We start from the raw sequence: 16,733 nt of genomic DNA on the forward strand, positions 1-16,733 counted from the left end.
GTTGAGATCAAAGGTGACGCTAGCTAATAACATCACAAGATTGTACGGGGTTCACAACTACAGAGTGCAGGCCCCCACATGAAATGCTGTCATGTGATTGGCTTGACTGTGTCAAATAGCCATGGCACTTGGCCGCCCGTGGTTATGGGTTTTGTCATGCACTTGCAAGAATCCACTGAACTTTCCCAAGAAAATGAATCAAAATGGATGCACCTCTAAAGAGGGAGAGGGAGGGAAGCCAATCATCCCTATTTGTTGAGGTTTAATGGTCATGTTTGACTCTTCTAAAATCATCCCTTCTGATTTTTTCCAAAACCGCTCCATGGGTTGGAACTTGTGATGTCCAGTCAACTTCGTGACATTCACAAGTTGCCCCTCCCAAATGATTAGCCCTTGCCCCCACAACTTTGGAAGCATAAAAGCTAATTACATATGAACGTGGCAGCAGCCAGCGAATGGGGCTTGTTTCCCAAACACAACAATGTGTCGCTTTCTTGTTTCTAAAATATTCTTCGAAGATATTTATGGGAGATATCTATTCGCAGGCTGAGAGAGAGAGACGAAAGAAGATCAACATTACCACTCATAAAGATCAACAAAATGTTGAACCCATGAACCGAACAATATAGAAAACAAAACAAAAGAGAGAGAGAGCCGAAAACACCATTTACACAAAAAACAGAAAAAACTAACACAAAACATAAAACTCATCAAGGACCAGACATCTAGATGATGAGGATCGGTTGAAGGCAGAGGCAGGTCTTTGAGATATATGCGTAACATCAGCAAAGACCTTATGAGAGAGAGAGAGAGAGAGAGAGAGAGAGAGAGAGAGAGAGAGAGAGAGGATGGCAAGGAACCTAAGTGCCTCAATCCACCCCTTTCACCTTCCAAGAATTTTAACAAATAAAAACTCCGCCACTTTGCAGAACACCATGTCCAGGTATCATCATCATCTTCTTCATAATCATCACCATCCGCATAAAAAATTCATGGGTAGTTTAGCGGCACCAAAAGGTACCATGCAAACAAAAATAGCAGTTCAGAAGTTTGCCATGTCAAAGTTATATCCCATAAAATTTTCTTAGCAAATGATTTTGGTTCAGAATGGGCCCAAGATACAGAGGGATCAAGTGCTGCAGTATAAATCAAGAAAGGGAAGCAACAAGGACAGACTACTACAAACTACTTGGTGTTGAAGTGGATGCATCTCCTCAGCAAATCAGAAAGGCATATAGGAAGCTCCAGAAGCAATACCACCCTGACATTGCTGGTCAAGAGGTCATGCTCTTTTTTTATTCCCACCCTTTTTGCTTCTCATGTTTCTTCCCTGCCGTAGGACAACCATCTTACACAAATAAGATGAATTCCTTGAACATATATTCTAAGTTCTGGTTGTGAAACTAAAAGACCAATAATTTAATGCTTCTCTCCACCGTCTCTTTTGCGGTTTTAGCAACTTGATCAGTTCATAGTTTATTTCAAGGAGAAATCTACTGAACATTATAGGCTTGGAATTTTGTAACTTACAAAGAATTGCTTCTCAGGGTCATGACTTCACTCTGCTCTTGAATGAAGCTTATTATGTGTTGATGAGAGATGACTTGAGAAGGAGATATGATGCTTCTACTGGCAAAGGTCTAGCAGGAGTCAGCAGCAATTTTTCTGGTTTTGCTACTAGCTTATGGAATGGACCCCTAAGACCTCAAGCTCTATTTGTGGATGAAAATTCATGTATAGGTAACCTTATCATTTTCTAAGATATAGATCAACCAAGGTGTGCCAATTCTTTGTGTTCCAACATCACTTGATTCAAAAGCACCCCTCTTCCAGAACTGAAGCTATAAAGGTGTTAAACTGGTCGCAGGTTGCAGAGAATGCGTTCATCATGCCAGTAATACATTCATGATGGATGAAGCTCTAGGATGCGCACGTGTCAAACTTCAATTTGGAGATGATGATAAGAAGATTGAGGTTGTGTGTGTGTGTGTGTGTGCGCGCGTGCGTGTACACATCTTTTTCTTTTGATGAGAATTATGGATATGAAATGAAAATTTAGTGCTATCACATGGTGACAGGTGTCAGTGGATTCATGCCCTGTCAATTGCATCCATTGGGTTGATAGGGAAGACTTGCCTGTGCTTGAATTCCTTATCAAACCCCAGCCAAAGCCAGGTCATGGTGTCTTTGGAGGAGGGTGGGAAAGGCCACAAGATGCCTTTATGGCTGCTAAAGCTTTCAAGAAGCTCTGCAACCAAAATCAGCAAAAGCAATACGGTAACACACTAAAGCCAGCCCTCAAACATCAATCGTTCTAGAAGTAACCTTGTATAGCTTCCTTGCGAAAATGAAACTGCCACTATCAGGGTGTTGACGAATCTCTCTCTCTCTCTCTCTCTCTCTCTCTCTCTCTCTCTCTCTCTCTCTCTCTCATGGTGCTTATCTTGGCTACCTTTGAAGTTGTGGCCCTAGTTCAATCCAACTTATTTCTCCATACTTTCCTTATCACTGGTTATGTTCTCCTTACTGCAGAGAAAGATTCACTGGAACAAGAGTCACCAGCACAAGTCAAGGCCCAAAAGGATGCTGTGCTAAAGCTGCAGATGGAGGAGTTTCTAAAAATGTGGTCATGGATTACAAATTTTACCATTTTTTCCTAGAAGAAAGACTTGCAGATGAAGCCAGATGGATCAATGTTTATGGAATACATCAACCTCAAAATTATGAAGTTTGTAACCATACAAATACTAGTTGCTTATGATTTTATTCACGAGTATGCACCATAATTTCTGTACATAAATTTAGTTTCGAAGGTTGAGCAAAATTTACAAGTGAAAAACGCATAAAGGTTCAGGTTCTGCATTTGTCTCCACTCACACATATCAGCTTGTTCGCCTTCCCCTGGTTGGATATCCCTAATGAATAACCTGTAAGCAAATCTAGTAAGAATGGATCTTTATATACTGGATGGTGTAAGATCACTCGTTTAATTTTGAGCGAGTACATAATTTGTTCCTACTGTCAACTCATGGCAGGAGGATCAGGTCTAGAAGCCATCGGTGGTCAACAGTCCTGCACCAATCTGAACCTAGAGAAACTGACCAACGCTAAACTTAGCCTTGCAGGTGGGATATGGATTCCACTTTCTGGATGGGACCATATTGTAGACTTGATCCACTCTTATTATTCTACCTGCAATATGTAATTTCAAGGAGTAAACTATGCTTTGGAGAGAGAGAGAGAGAGAGAGAGAGAGAGAGATCAACATTATCACTCATGAAGATCAACAAAATGTTGAACCCATGAACCGAACAAAATAGAAAACAAAACTAAAATATAGAAAAACAAAAGCTAAAAAAAAGAAACTACAGACAGCTAGCAACAAACAACAAAGCCAAGCTCAACCTTGTTCTGTTTAACCTGTGAGTTTTGAGAGAGAAGAGAGAGAGAGAGAGGATTAACACAATGGCTTTGCACGACTTACCAGAAAATGCACAAGGCCATTTGGCTTGTACCTCTAAGTTAGCTGAGATAAGTCTAAATCTTTGAAGCCCTAGACTTGTTCTGTTTAACCTGTGAGTTTTGAGCCTATCTCGTTGCTTGATTGCCCCATATCAGCATTATAAGAGATGATGACCATGCGTACCAATTTGCCACTTTGCTTATGGTGTATCAGTGTTGGATTCTTTGAGCTTAGTTAAAGGCGTGCATATGAGTTCCAAGTTTAAGAACTACAGTGGGAAACATAAGCAATGCCATACATGCATGGTTCAGCTCAACTCGTCCAAGAGTGGAACACCGAGAGGATAAAAAGGTTCTACTATGGAATGATTTCTATCCCCAGGAAAGCACATTACTGATTACAGTGCTAAAAGTATAAATCTACATTTATTCATCAAAATTTTTTATGTCCATTGAAAGAAAATTAAATAACAAAATCACAACATTTAACAAACTACACACTCATCAGCACCTCCAGTAACATGACTCAAGCAATTCTATCATTCAAAGCATCATGCAAAAATTATAAAACTCTAGTCACTATACTGTATTGACTTCTGATACATGGTGAAATCTATTTAATCGGAAAGAATGCAACACGGGACTGCAAATAAAGAGTTAACGTAAAAATTCTTAAATGAAATCCAACTACTACTACTAATATTTTAACAATCAAATATGAAAATAATTGTTTTACTGGTTTTTATGCCAATCTGCCACCTTAGTCATGCATAATAAAAAATCTACGTAGCCTTCGTATTTATAAATGGCTGAAAGCCTAAAACCTATGTTGACTTTGCAATGGATTTAAGTCACAGGAAATCCTGCACCTACACCACCTTTAGTGACTGTCCTTGATCTAATTGGATACTTCCTGAAAAAGGTCATGTTACTTGAATCCTTCTAGCAGTTTCTCCTCCCGGAAACTTAGGTCAGGGACATTAAAATATCTTGTAGAAAAATGAAAGAGGCCAAAGATAGCTCATGTTACTCTGAAATTTCTATAGATACCTTATTTAAAACTATCAATAGAGATCGAAATCACTCGTGGCATCTAAATTTAAACACCACGGTGGCAAACGAATGGGCAGGGCTACACTGATAATATCTTAATAGAGGGATCTTGGCACAAGTGAGCCTTAGTTTTTTCCCACCATCCTCTTTTCATGTATAAATCTTTCATGCCTCCTCCCACACATGGGAAGACTGGCAGGACCTTTTAAAAATCCATGCTCTTTCCCATGCAAGACTCTTCCTTTCCATGGGAATGAAACAAACAGTGGCTTTTAAATGAAAGGAGATGATGGGAAGAGAAACAGTGTCGTACATTAACCTGATTGTTTATATCCAACTTGTTAAGTTAGATTCGTGATCTGGCTGGAGTCTCCCTTCTTTTTTGGTTTTTTGTTTCCTTACTTATCCTTATCCTACTGTTACGGTTGGGATATTATTGCCTTGTTGAGATTGAGTCGGGATATTATTGCCTTGTTGAGATTGAGTCTGCACTATTGTAATCTTCTTTTTCCCTTCCTCTATATATATGTTATTCAAGAGAAATGAAGGGGATATAAGGAAAATAAAATCAATGGAGGTCGACTCCTTTATGATCATGGATGTAAGCTATGTCAGCCGAACCAAGTAAACTTTGTGTGTTCTCTTTTTCTTTGTAACATGGTATCAGAGCAGGTTTTTTGTTAATGGATTATTCCTTCTTATCTCATGGCCGACGACCGAGGAGCAGCTTCACGGACCACAAACACTTCTTCAAATCCAATGGCTACATGTATACCTCAATGTCACGACTTGTCTAGTCATACTATGAAGATTACCATTGTTCCTTTGAACATATTAAATTATCTATCGTGGTCGAAATCTGCATTGCTATTTTTGAGTGGTAAATCGAAGTTGGGTCATATTACTCGCAAGATACCAAAACCCTCTGATGATGATCCTAAACTCGATGAATGGATCTCTTCTGATCACATGATCATGGCTTGGCTCCTGAATTCAATGGAGCCCAAAAATTTTGGTGTTTTTTTGTTCCTAGACTCGACAAAGGCTGTTTGGGATGCAGCCCGAGAGTTGTATGGTGAGCAGTTCAATGCTGCTCGTCGATATCAGTTAGCCATGCAAATAAAAGATCACAAAAAGTAAAATCAATCCTTCAGTGAATACATTGGGGCTCTCATGGCAATGTGGGATAAATTAGATTCTTATACTCCCTGGCTACTATGAATAAGTGGCGCGAACAAGAGAAACTATTTCAAATGCTTTCCGATTTGGGCAATGACTATGAGCAATTACGTAGCCAGATATTGATCACGCCGAAATTACTATCTCTAAATACAACATGTTTTATTGTCATGCGTGAAGAATGTTGTAGAAAGGTTATGCAGACATCCTCCAAAGTCAACGAAAATCAATCGGCTCTATTGGTTAAAACCAATCTTGATAACTCTCGTGATCAACATAAGACCAGTCATACCAATTCAGCTACCCAGTTGTTCTGTACTTATTACAAAAAGGAGAATCATACTAAAGACAAGTGTTGGAAGTTAAATAAGAAAAACCAGTATCAGAATATGAGATCTAAGGGTGCTCACATGGCTGTCAGAGGCAGCGAGTCGACATTTACAATTGATCAGTTAACCCAAATCCTGAGTGATTTCTCAAAGAAGACCGTTGCTGCAACTATTGTAAAGGACGATGATTCAGGTACTTTTTCTTTAGCCTTTCTTTCCATTATCGATCCATCAAGTTGGATAGTAGATACTGGAGCCTCTGATCATATGTCTGGTTCAAAAAACGACATCACCAATATGTAACCCACTGCACATAAATCTGTGACCATTGCCAACGATGAAAAAATATCTGTTGAAGGAGAATGTTTAGTCTCTTTCTTTGATTCTGAGAACGAGAGCCAAGCTTTGTTTATGCCTCAACTTGCTTCTAATCTCTTATCAGTTAGTAAGATCACCAAAATTCACAACTGTGATGTTATTTTTTCTCTATCTAAGGTGATTTTTCAGGATCAAACAACCAGGAGAACGATTGGTAAAGGAGTGGAACGTAACGGGATATATGTGCTCAATGCACATCCAATGGCTCTTAAGGCATCATCAACGACTGTTGGAGAGCGATGGCATGCTCGGCTAGGACACCCGTCAAGCCGAACATTCTCAAAATTGTTTTCTGATTTAAGTTTTGATTACGGTCGATGTGAAGTGTGTCATTTTCTAAGTTTGCAAGGTTACCATTTGAATCCTCTGAAACTCAATCGCTTCATGCCTTTGATTTAGTTCACTCTGATGTGTGGGGGCTAACACCTGTGCTCTCGTATAACAGATTCAGATATTTTGTGACATTCATTGATGATTATTCTAAGACTACTTGGGTATATCTTCTTAAGTCTAAGGATGAGGTATTTTTTCAATTTCAAAAATTCTATAATCTGGTTTTAACTCAATTTGCTACCCATATTAAAATCTTAAGGACAGATAATGGAAAAAAATATGTGAACCAGAAATTTGTTATGTTTCGTGATGCTCATGGGCTTAAGCATGAAACAACCTGTGTTAGTACCTCACAACAAAATGGAGTAGCGGAATGTAAAAATCGTCATCTTCTTGACATTACTCATTCTCTTTTGTTCCAGACTCATGTTTCAATTGAGTTTTGGAGTGAGGCTATCTGTACGACCAACTATCTCATTAATCGGCTCCCTACTAGCACTCTAAGTTACAAGTCTCCAATAGAAGTTCTTCAAGGAACCAAACATTCTCTCCATAATCTGCGAGTTTTTGGAAGCACAACATATGTTTGGCAACATCCTCATAATCGTCACAAACTTGATCATTGAGCCATCAAGTGTATTTTTTTTGGATATTCTCCCTTTCAAAAAGGATACAAGTGTTACGATCATATCAACAAGAGGATGTATATCTCTTGGGATGTTAAATTTATTGAGGATCGACCATACTTTGATAAGCATTATAATCATTCATCCTCTATGACCACTAACAATAATGCTTTACCTATTGAGTGGTTTGATTCTCCTTCTACAGGTTCTGGACCCATCGAGGAGGATCAATCTCAGGGGGAGAATGATAGAAATGGTGTTGCTTCACATCATAATGAGTCTGATTCTCAACTTCAGGAAGAAGATAATACTCAGAAAGTAAATGTTAGTCAGAGAAGATCAAATCGTGAAATTCATCCTCCACGTCGGCTCCAAGATTATATGTTATTCCAGGCAACTCAATATCCGATTCAGGCTCATATTGCATACACTCATCTCTCTCCAAGATACGTGGTGTTTCTCTCAAGTATATCCCAAGGTAAAGAACCAGAGTCATTTGAAGAAGCAAATGACTCCACTGAATGGAGAAAGTCCATGGAAGAAGAGCTTCAAGCCCTTGAAAAGAATAAAACATGGACCTTAGTGTCATTGCCACCAGGAAAAAAAATTGTAAGCTGCAAATGGGTGTATAAGTTGAAATATAATAGTGATGGATCTCTGGAGCGTTATAAAGCTAGATTGGTCGCAAGGGGGTTCTCTCAAACTCAAGGGATAGATTATATAGAAACGTTTGCTCATGTGGCTAAGATGAATACTCTACGAATTCTCTTATCTATGGCTAGTAATTTTAATTGGGACATGTTTTTAATTAGATGTGAAAAATGCTTTTTTGCAGAGTGACCGTACAAAAGAAGTATATATGCAACTCCAACAGGGGCTGGACAATAAAGGAGATTCAACGTTGGTATGCAAACTTAAAAAGGCAATTTATGGATTGAGGCAGTCACCACGTGCATGGTATGAAAAACTAAGTACATCTCTTTTGAGTTTTGGTTTTTGTAGAAGTCTATCCGATAATTCATTGTTCTCATGGAAAAAAGATGACAAGATTGTTCATATATTGGTCTATATAGATGATATTCTTGTTACTGGCAATGATCCACAAAAAAATATTAGAACTCAAGAAATATCTTAAAACAACGTTTGACATTAAAGATTTGGGTATCCTTCAATATTTTTTAGGAATCGAAGTTGGGAACTCAGAAAAAGGTATATATCTTTCACAAAGAAATATGCTCTTGACTTACTTTGTGAATCAGGAAAACTTGGAGCAAAGCCAGTCAATTTACCGATAGAGATAAATCACAACTTGGACAAAGTTACACACGAATTGATAGAAGACCCTAAGCAATATCAACGGCTTGTTGGAAAGTTAATTTATCTAACAATCACTCGTCCAGATCTTACCTATGTTGTTAGTGAGGTTGGCAATCATATGCAGGCGCCACGACTGTCACATCTAAATGCGATAAATCACATACTTAAATATGTAAAGCAATCTCCTGGACAGGGAATTTGTATGAGAAGGAACAATCACTGTGATATTGAAGCTTTTGTTGATGCTGACTGGGCAGGGGATAGTACAGATTGAAGATCTACAATGGGTTTCTGTGTGACTGTGGGTGGTAACTTGGTTTCTTGGCGAAGCAAGAAACAGAAGGTTGTATCTCGATCTAGTGCAGAAACAGAGTACTGGGCTATGGCTGTTGTTACCTCCGAAATTATATGGACTAAAGCTATTCTCAAGAATATGGGATTTGAACCAAAACAACCCATACAACTTCATTGTGATAATCAATGTTTTTCATGAACAAACAAAACATATCAAAATCGATTGTCATTATGTTTGTGAAAATGTGCAAAGTGGTGAAATAGTAATAGTATATACTAAAAGTGAAGAGCAAGCTGCAAATATTTTTACAAAGACCGTCTTTGGATCACGTCTCAAGTATATCTTAAAGAAGTTGGGAGCTTTGGATATATATCGCCCTCAGCTTGAGAGGGAGTGTTAAGTTAGATTCGTGATCTGGCTGGAGTCTCCCTTCTTTTTTGTTTTTTTGTTTCCTTATTCTTATCATACTGTTACAGTTGGGATATTGTTGCCTTGTTGAGATTGAGTCTGTACTATCGTAATCTTCTTTTTCCCTCCCTCTATATATGCTATTCAAGAGGAATGAAGGGGATATAAGGAAAATAAAATCAATGGAGGTCGACTCCATTTTGATCGTGGATGTAGGCTATGTCAGCCGAACCACATAAACTTTGTGTGTTCTCTTTTTCTTCGTAACACAACTCATGCTTCACTGCTGGTTGTTGTTTATATCCAACTCATGCCTGCACATGTAATCTCAAAGATGACACAGTCATCTTTCCTGATTGGTATATGAACGGGTGTGAGTAATTTGATATCCGGGGCTCACCTCTCTGTGACGTTCCATGACCACATTTCCTTTTCTTGCATGCCCCACTACTGTCAAAAAGTTGCATATACACTCACATGCTAGTGGGATTGGTCCAACATCTTCATCTCAACGCCCTCACACACCGCCAACTAGCCACACGAGCAACCCCAGGTGGTGTGTGTTAGGAGCAACTACACCAAGGGGCCAAGTTTTTTTTTCTTTTTAACTTGGAGAAACCACCTCTGTCCATATTGGCATAAAACTTTGAGGGCTTACCCATTGATACCAGGGAGTCACTAAGTTTTCGGCTTATGTAGGGGGTGACGCCCATGAGATTTGAACCTAGATTGCCCATCAAAAGGTCTAGGCCCCATCCCACTACGCCAAACCCCTTGGGTCTACATCAAGAGGCCAGCCAAGTACAAGGATGTAAATAGCTAAAAAATTGGTCAGATATTATGAAGTGTAAGATAATTGGATTCAGAGTCTAATCCATATATACTTGATGCATGGAGCCTATACTAAACTTGAATCTGTTTATAGCATAGACACTAATAGATCCGAAATATAACCAGGTTGGATCCTTTTAAGTTGGACTTCGATTCAGATTCCTACATGGATGTGAGAATGCTACATCTGAATCTAAGTTTGAACAAGAACCAGGAATGGTTTTGCTTACCAAACCTGACTAAATAAACTCAGAATTAGTTGGAATCTGATTGTGCCTGGATCATTTACATACCTATATATTGAAGTTTATGTTTTTGGAAAGTGTGTTCCGAAGCACTCTTCGTAAAAGGATGGAATCATACATTCAAATTATAGGTTATATAGTGGAGTTTTGAGGCAACTGAAGCTAGAAATGTGCCTGCAAGGGCTCTGCACACCAGGCTAGGAGGGTCGATTTAAGGCATTTAAGCTTAGGGATATCACCAATTCAACACTCAAGATGTGAATCTTTTGCCACAAGGTCAAAGCCAACAGAAAACCATATACCTGGTTAGCAGGGGAAAGTACTTGTGGATTTTTACACCATGGATACCAAAACAGGGTCACTATTAATGTGGCACCTCTGGCTGGGACATCCAAACCATAACACCGCTTTCTTGTTATTAGGGAATAGGGAAATGGAAAATAGAAACACATAATTTGTACCAAGCCATGTGCACTTTGCAGTTATCTGCCGTCCATTTATAAGCAGATGATAGTGATAAATATTGCGAGATTTTTTAAAAAACTCACATGATATTTCCTCATCCATTTTAAAAATATTGTTGTATCATGGCATTCACTTTGCATTGGTTATATATATTAAAAATTGTCTTTTCATGTTTTATATATTTCATTGTCTTATAACATGTAACTGTTCAAATTTATTTATTTCGGCTAGAATTTTGTCTAAAAAGATGTGGGAAACATAAAAATGTTCAATATACAATACTTGTTGCCTTTTAAAATTTTAGTCACTATGGGTGGGAGTGTGCATCTCTCAAGAAAGCATGATCCAACGATTAGGATGAGTACTTAGCAAGGTACTTGCCCCTAGGGCTGGTAAACAAGCTGAACGAGCCAAGCTTGTGTTCAAGCTTGGCTCATTCCTGTGGCGAGCCATAACCAAGTTGAAACTCATAATGAGCTCAAGTTAAATGAGTCGAGTTCGAGATGGCTTGTTTATAGAAAAGATACATTGGCTTAGAGATGGACGAAATAAAATTACAAAAATATATATGTAAAATATACAAAAAATGATTGTATTGTATGCATAATTTGACACGATTTTCTAAAAAACCCTATAATTTTTTATATTTTTTTATGTCCAAAATCATAAATATCTAACACCGTTAGGACACTTTTGACCTTTGCAACTACGTATTTAAGCATTTTTGCGATAAAATTATACCACATGTCGAATATGTCTAACACCTACTTAAATCCAAAATCACAGGTTTTTTTAAGTAAATTTAGACCTCACGAACTCGCATAAATTTATATGCACAATCTCGGTGAAACCGAAACTACAAAAATCGCAAATATCATATTCTTTCACATATATTTCATGAAATCACAAAAATATATTTGTGAAACTCCACTTACCACTAATTTCACAAATATCGTACTGTTTCACATACTTCTCGAAATCACACAAATTTATGTGTGAAACTATACTTATCACTTACCACCAAATTCACAAATATTTTACTTATTCACATATATGATACAATATCGCATAAATTTATAACATTGTTCCATTTTGCAAAACTTCACTAAATTCATAAATACTTATTATTCAAGATTTTCGCATATAACAACCCAAACAACAGTGAATGTAAGCAAATAGACATTCAAATCATTTGAAAACATATAAACATATAAACAATGACATTATACATAAATCATTCAACAATGCTTTTAGTTTGAACATTCAAATCATTTAAAGTGTAAGAGCAGTGGTTTCAGTTTGATATTCATATCATTTAAAGATTCAATCAATGACATTATATACAAATGAATGATAAACAAATGACTATACAAAAATTTAGTCATAAAAATATTCAAATGACATTATATACAAATCAATGAGTAAGTCAATAAGTTACAATGTTGATCTTCGAATATATACAAAACAACAAAAAATAATCAAATACATTTTTACGACTGAGGATATTGTGATTGTCGTGATCGTAGCTCCTCAATGACTTTATTTGCATTCTCCATAAAGCCAGCTTAAGTACTTATCATATCATCTTGAGTATGTACAATATTCTTCAGCACGTGAATTTCTTCAAGTGCAAGAGCCAACTCTCTTTCCGATCCACTTACGCTCTTTTTGTGCTTCTCTAGCTTTCTTCTTTCCTTAAAGGACCCTCTTTATCATTGAAGAACATACAACCTACTAGGCGGCTAGAAAATCATCATTGGTGACACGTTCTATGAATGAAAAGCCGATGTCTTCACCACCCTTGCTCCAGTCTTGAAGTTCGAAGAAGAATATCATAAGGTAATCCTTCATCTAATCCTTCGCAGCATGCAATAGAAATTTACTAACTATGCGAGAGCAACTAGTTAGTTGCTGAACAAACTCAAACTACCGAATAACTCGGCTGGCCATTTGGTGATCAACTTCATGCATGTTGTGTATCCAAATGTCCTTTCTAGTGATGTATTAGCATTCTCCTCTTCCTCCAATGCACCTTCATAGAGGTGCCAGTTTACCTACATTTCCTTTATGATTACGCCTACAAACATGCATTTATTAAAAAATATACGAAATATCAACAACAACACTTATGTTTACCCTAGTCAGCCTGCGAAGCGATGTAGCACAGTCGCCACATGACATGCGAGGACCCACCAATTTTCGATTACGGCCCTCTTCGTTGCATGAATGACTTTGCATTACAGCATGTGAAAATTCATGGGCAACGTCATGCATCTAGAGCCTTTTAATGGATATGTGCTCTCATATCTAAACCTATATAACAATGATTAACAAGGATTAATACATAGTATGTATCAAAACACAATATGTAAGTATAAGAATAATTATAAATAAAATATTTAGGTATAATAAAAAAATAAATACCTCCAACAACACCAACATCCCATCAAGGTTTTCTCTTTCGCTCCTCGTACTACTCAAACTTGTATATAGGTGTACATGTGTGACTGCTCCCCATGCGTATTGATCGATGCGATCCAGATCTTTCAACAATTTGATATACGATGCATGAACCGACTTTTAATCAGAGTCAATGAATAAGCATGAGACATATAGTAAGAATACTCTTGCCATCTTGTCGACCCTACTATCGCCCTTCCTTCCAACACACGATAGTTTTGCTTTCATTTTGCTTCTTTTACTAGGGTCATAATAGCTCCTAAGCCATGAAAACTTGATCTTATTAGCTTCGAACACTTCATTATCTACTTGTAAATAAATATCACACAAATGCTTAAAATTTTCTCACCGTTGTTTACTATCTGGCTCCCCATGACACTGCAGTCTGGTGATTCGTGTCATGTCCTCCAACGTGATGGTCATCTTAAGATCTCGAAATTGGAATGTATTGGTTGCTGAATTTCAAAATTGCATAATGGTCTCTAAGAGGGAGTGACTGATGTTTTATGGTGTGATCTCGAAGAATTTGCAAAAATGCATTCAATCCAATAACACATTTGTTTCCTTCGGTAGTGTTAAAAATCATTGGTATGCTTAGTTAAAAACCTTGGCTGGATATTGGCTCTTCTGAATCAATTGACTGCGAATCCTACAATCCAAATTAATTTTACTCAAATCATTCAATTTCAATGAATTCATGTATAGAAGTAATTACTATATATATATATATCAATTTAATAATTGAAATTAGTCAATTGAAATGATTTTTTATATTTTGCATACATACATGAGAACCTAATCAATTACATTCATACATAGTAGCAATAATATTATATATATATATATAATCAATAAAGTTAGTCAATTGCAATGAATTTTTATATTTTGCACACATACATGACAAACTAATCAATTGCAATGAATTTTTACATGTCCATGAGCATCAAACCTTTTTCCCCACTGCGACCTCTTCGTTGGAGCATGAATTTTCTTTTGCATATGGAGAGCAGCGTCAGACTCATGAGTGATGTTCGCATCTGACCCAGCTACATGTCCCTTTCTTGCATCTACTTCTTGAGGAGGGTCCACACTAACCTCAATCTCTTGGTCAGGTACTTCCTCTGCCCTCTCACCTGTGCCACTACTGATGGCTGCATCTCCAACTTCATTAACCTTGGCGTTGAGGTCAGCAACAACCTTATAGCCAACCAATGAGTCACTCTCCCTCACATGCTTCCAGGGTGGGAGATATGATTGTGCCTACAAACAACTTAATTTTTTTTGCACATTATACCTTAGATATGGGACACTTTGAAACTTGTAGTTGTTCACTGCAGTTGTATGTGATTATTGATGGTGCATTTTTTGTGAAAAATGTTAGACACACACATTTTTTGACAATGGATGTTACTTCCCCTCTACTCACTTATGCACATTAAGTTGTGCTTTCAAATTACTAGGATGACTCAGTTCATACTTCTTCGTTGACTTTTGTTGTTGTGCTTGAAATTTTTTAGATGATGTGACTTTTTTTATTGATTATATTGTATTAATAAACATATTCAATTTTTTTTATAATAACAATATAGAGAATATTGAACAAGCATTACAAAAAACAAACATATTTGTGTTTCAAAAAGCATTTAAAAAAAGTAAACATTGTTTGATTCAGCCGTTAAACAAAATGAAATAGTGTTTGATTCAACCATTAAACAAAAGGGCACACTGTGCTTACTAAAAAAACACGTCATCGATACTTCAACAGCAATGAAATGCCTCCGGTGAATAGTTGTCATAAATACTTGCTTGAAGGAAAGCAAGTTGGAGACCACTGATTGGGGACAAAAGATAAAAAAAAAACTAGATTATGCAAAAATAATCAGGTTGGAGACCACAACGAGTTTATATATGTTTTGAGAAAATATTTTGCAACAAATAAGAAATATCACATATGTGTCATGCTTTCGCAAATAGTTAAGTACAATATTTGCAATATAAGGGTGATTCACAAATTACATTATGTGAGAAAGTGTAGTATATGCAAATAAGTAAGATATTTATGAATTTAGTGGTTATTCACAATATAGAACAATGTTATAAATTTATTTGATATCGTGTCGTATATGCGAATAAGTAAGATATTTATGAATTTGGTGGTAAGTGCAATTTTGCACACAAATTTATGTGAATTTGAGAAGTATATGCAAAACAGTAAGATATTTACAAAATTAGTGGTAAGTAGAGTTTCATAAATATGTTTTTGTGATTTCATGAAATATATGCAAAAGAGTATGATATTTGTGATTTTTTGTGATTTCAGTTTCACCAAGATTTCACAAATAAATTTATGCAAGTTTGTGAGGTCTAAATTCACGTAAAAAACCCTACGATTCTGGATTTAAGTGGGTGTTAGACATATTCAATGGGCAGTATAATTTTATCGCAAAAATCCCTAAATTTGTAGTTGCGAAGGGTAAAAGTGTCTTAACGTTGTCGGATATTTGCGATTCTGGACATCATGAGAATATAAAAATTATAGGGTTTTTAGAAAAACATGTCAAATTATCCATACAGTACAGTCATTTTACATACAATATATTTAAAATATATTTTTTAATACTTAACGAGCCTATACAAGTTGAGCTAAGCTGAGTACTTACTGTTTGTATTCATCTTGCTGAGCTTATTCTGCGAGTCAAAGGAGCTCTTTACGAGCTGATTATGAGCCGAGCCACGAGTAGCTCAGCCTGTTTCTCAGCCCTACTCGCCCCCAATGTGTGACACTGTGTCCCCTATGGTGTGAATTTTGAAAACTGCTTTTTAAAACAATATTTTTAATAAAAACAAGTGTGAAGGCCAGACACCAAATAATAAAAACCAGCTCACACAAGTGGTGGAGTCTGGGTCGATCTTAGGGAACGAGAAATACTTGTATTCAAACACAAGCTAAACTACTCTTTATTGCCAAAATAAAAAGAATTAATTAAATAACTAACTAACTAAGAGAGTACGACCCTACGCAGAGGGCTTAAACAAAATAATTAAATGGTTTTATTACAAACCCAATTAATAAAATGAAATAACACCCTAATCTAAAAAGAAAAGAAAAGGCTTCAGTACTTCGAGTCTTCTTGTCCCTTCTTGAGGTAATGTATGTTTTCTTAAACTTTTGCTTTTCTGAGGGCTCCCTAAGGGCACTTTTGAGAGTCAAAATCACTTTTCTCCCACGTTTACCCGCTTCCCTGCAAAACACAAAACAAACGCGAAGCAGAAACAAGAAATCTACGAAAAATATCAACAGGACATATGCCAAAAATCACAAACATATAAATGAATAACACGAACTGACTAT

At 36.8% G+C, this 16,733-nt stretch overlaps 1 protein-coding gene across 1 annotated transcript; it reads left to right on the top strand.

Moving 5' to 3' along the window:
* The first annotated feature begins 548 nt into the window (after positions 1–548).
* On the top strand, positions 549–2,839 carry LOC149815608 (chaperone protein dnaJ C76, chloroplastic-like). The gene is made up of 6 exons (XM_089990676.1): positions 549–943; positions 1,107–1,281; positions 1,548–1,740; positions 1,868–1,974; positions 2,079–2,277; positions 2,533–2,839. Exons 1-6 carry the CDS (start codon positions 849–851, stop codon positions 2,658–2,660), a joined length of 897 nt encoding a protein of 298 aa, XP_089846802.1. The 5' UTR covers positions 549–848; the 3' UTR covers positions 2,661–2,839.
* The last annotated feature ends 13,894 nt before the right edge of the window (positions 2,840–16,733 follow it).

The sequence above is a fragment of the Nuphar pumila genome, chromosome 15, assembly GCF_984573655.1.
Source record: "Nuphar pumila chromosome 15, dmNupPumi1.hap1.1, whole genome shotgun sequence".
NCBI lineage: Eukaryota > Viridiplantae > Streptophyta > Magnoliopsida > Nymphaeales > Nymphaeaceae > Nuphar > Nuphar pumila.

Bases quoted from the DNA above. Each gene is read 5' to 3' on its own strand.
- LOC149815608 (XM_089990676.1), top strand. From the start codon at position 849: ATGGCAAGGAACCTAAGTGCCTCAATCCACCCCTTTCACCTTCCAAGA. The intron at 1,282-1,547 runs GTCATGCTCTTT...ATTGCTTCTCAG, and splicing joins CTGACATTGCTGGTCAAGAG to GGTCATGACTTCACTCTGCT. The intron at 2,278-2,532 runs GTAACACACTAA...TCCTTACTGCAG, and splicing joins AAATCAGCAAAAGCAATACG to AGAAAGATTCACTGGAACAA.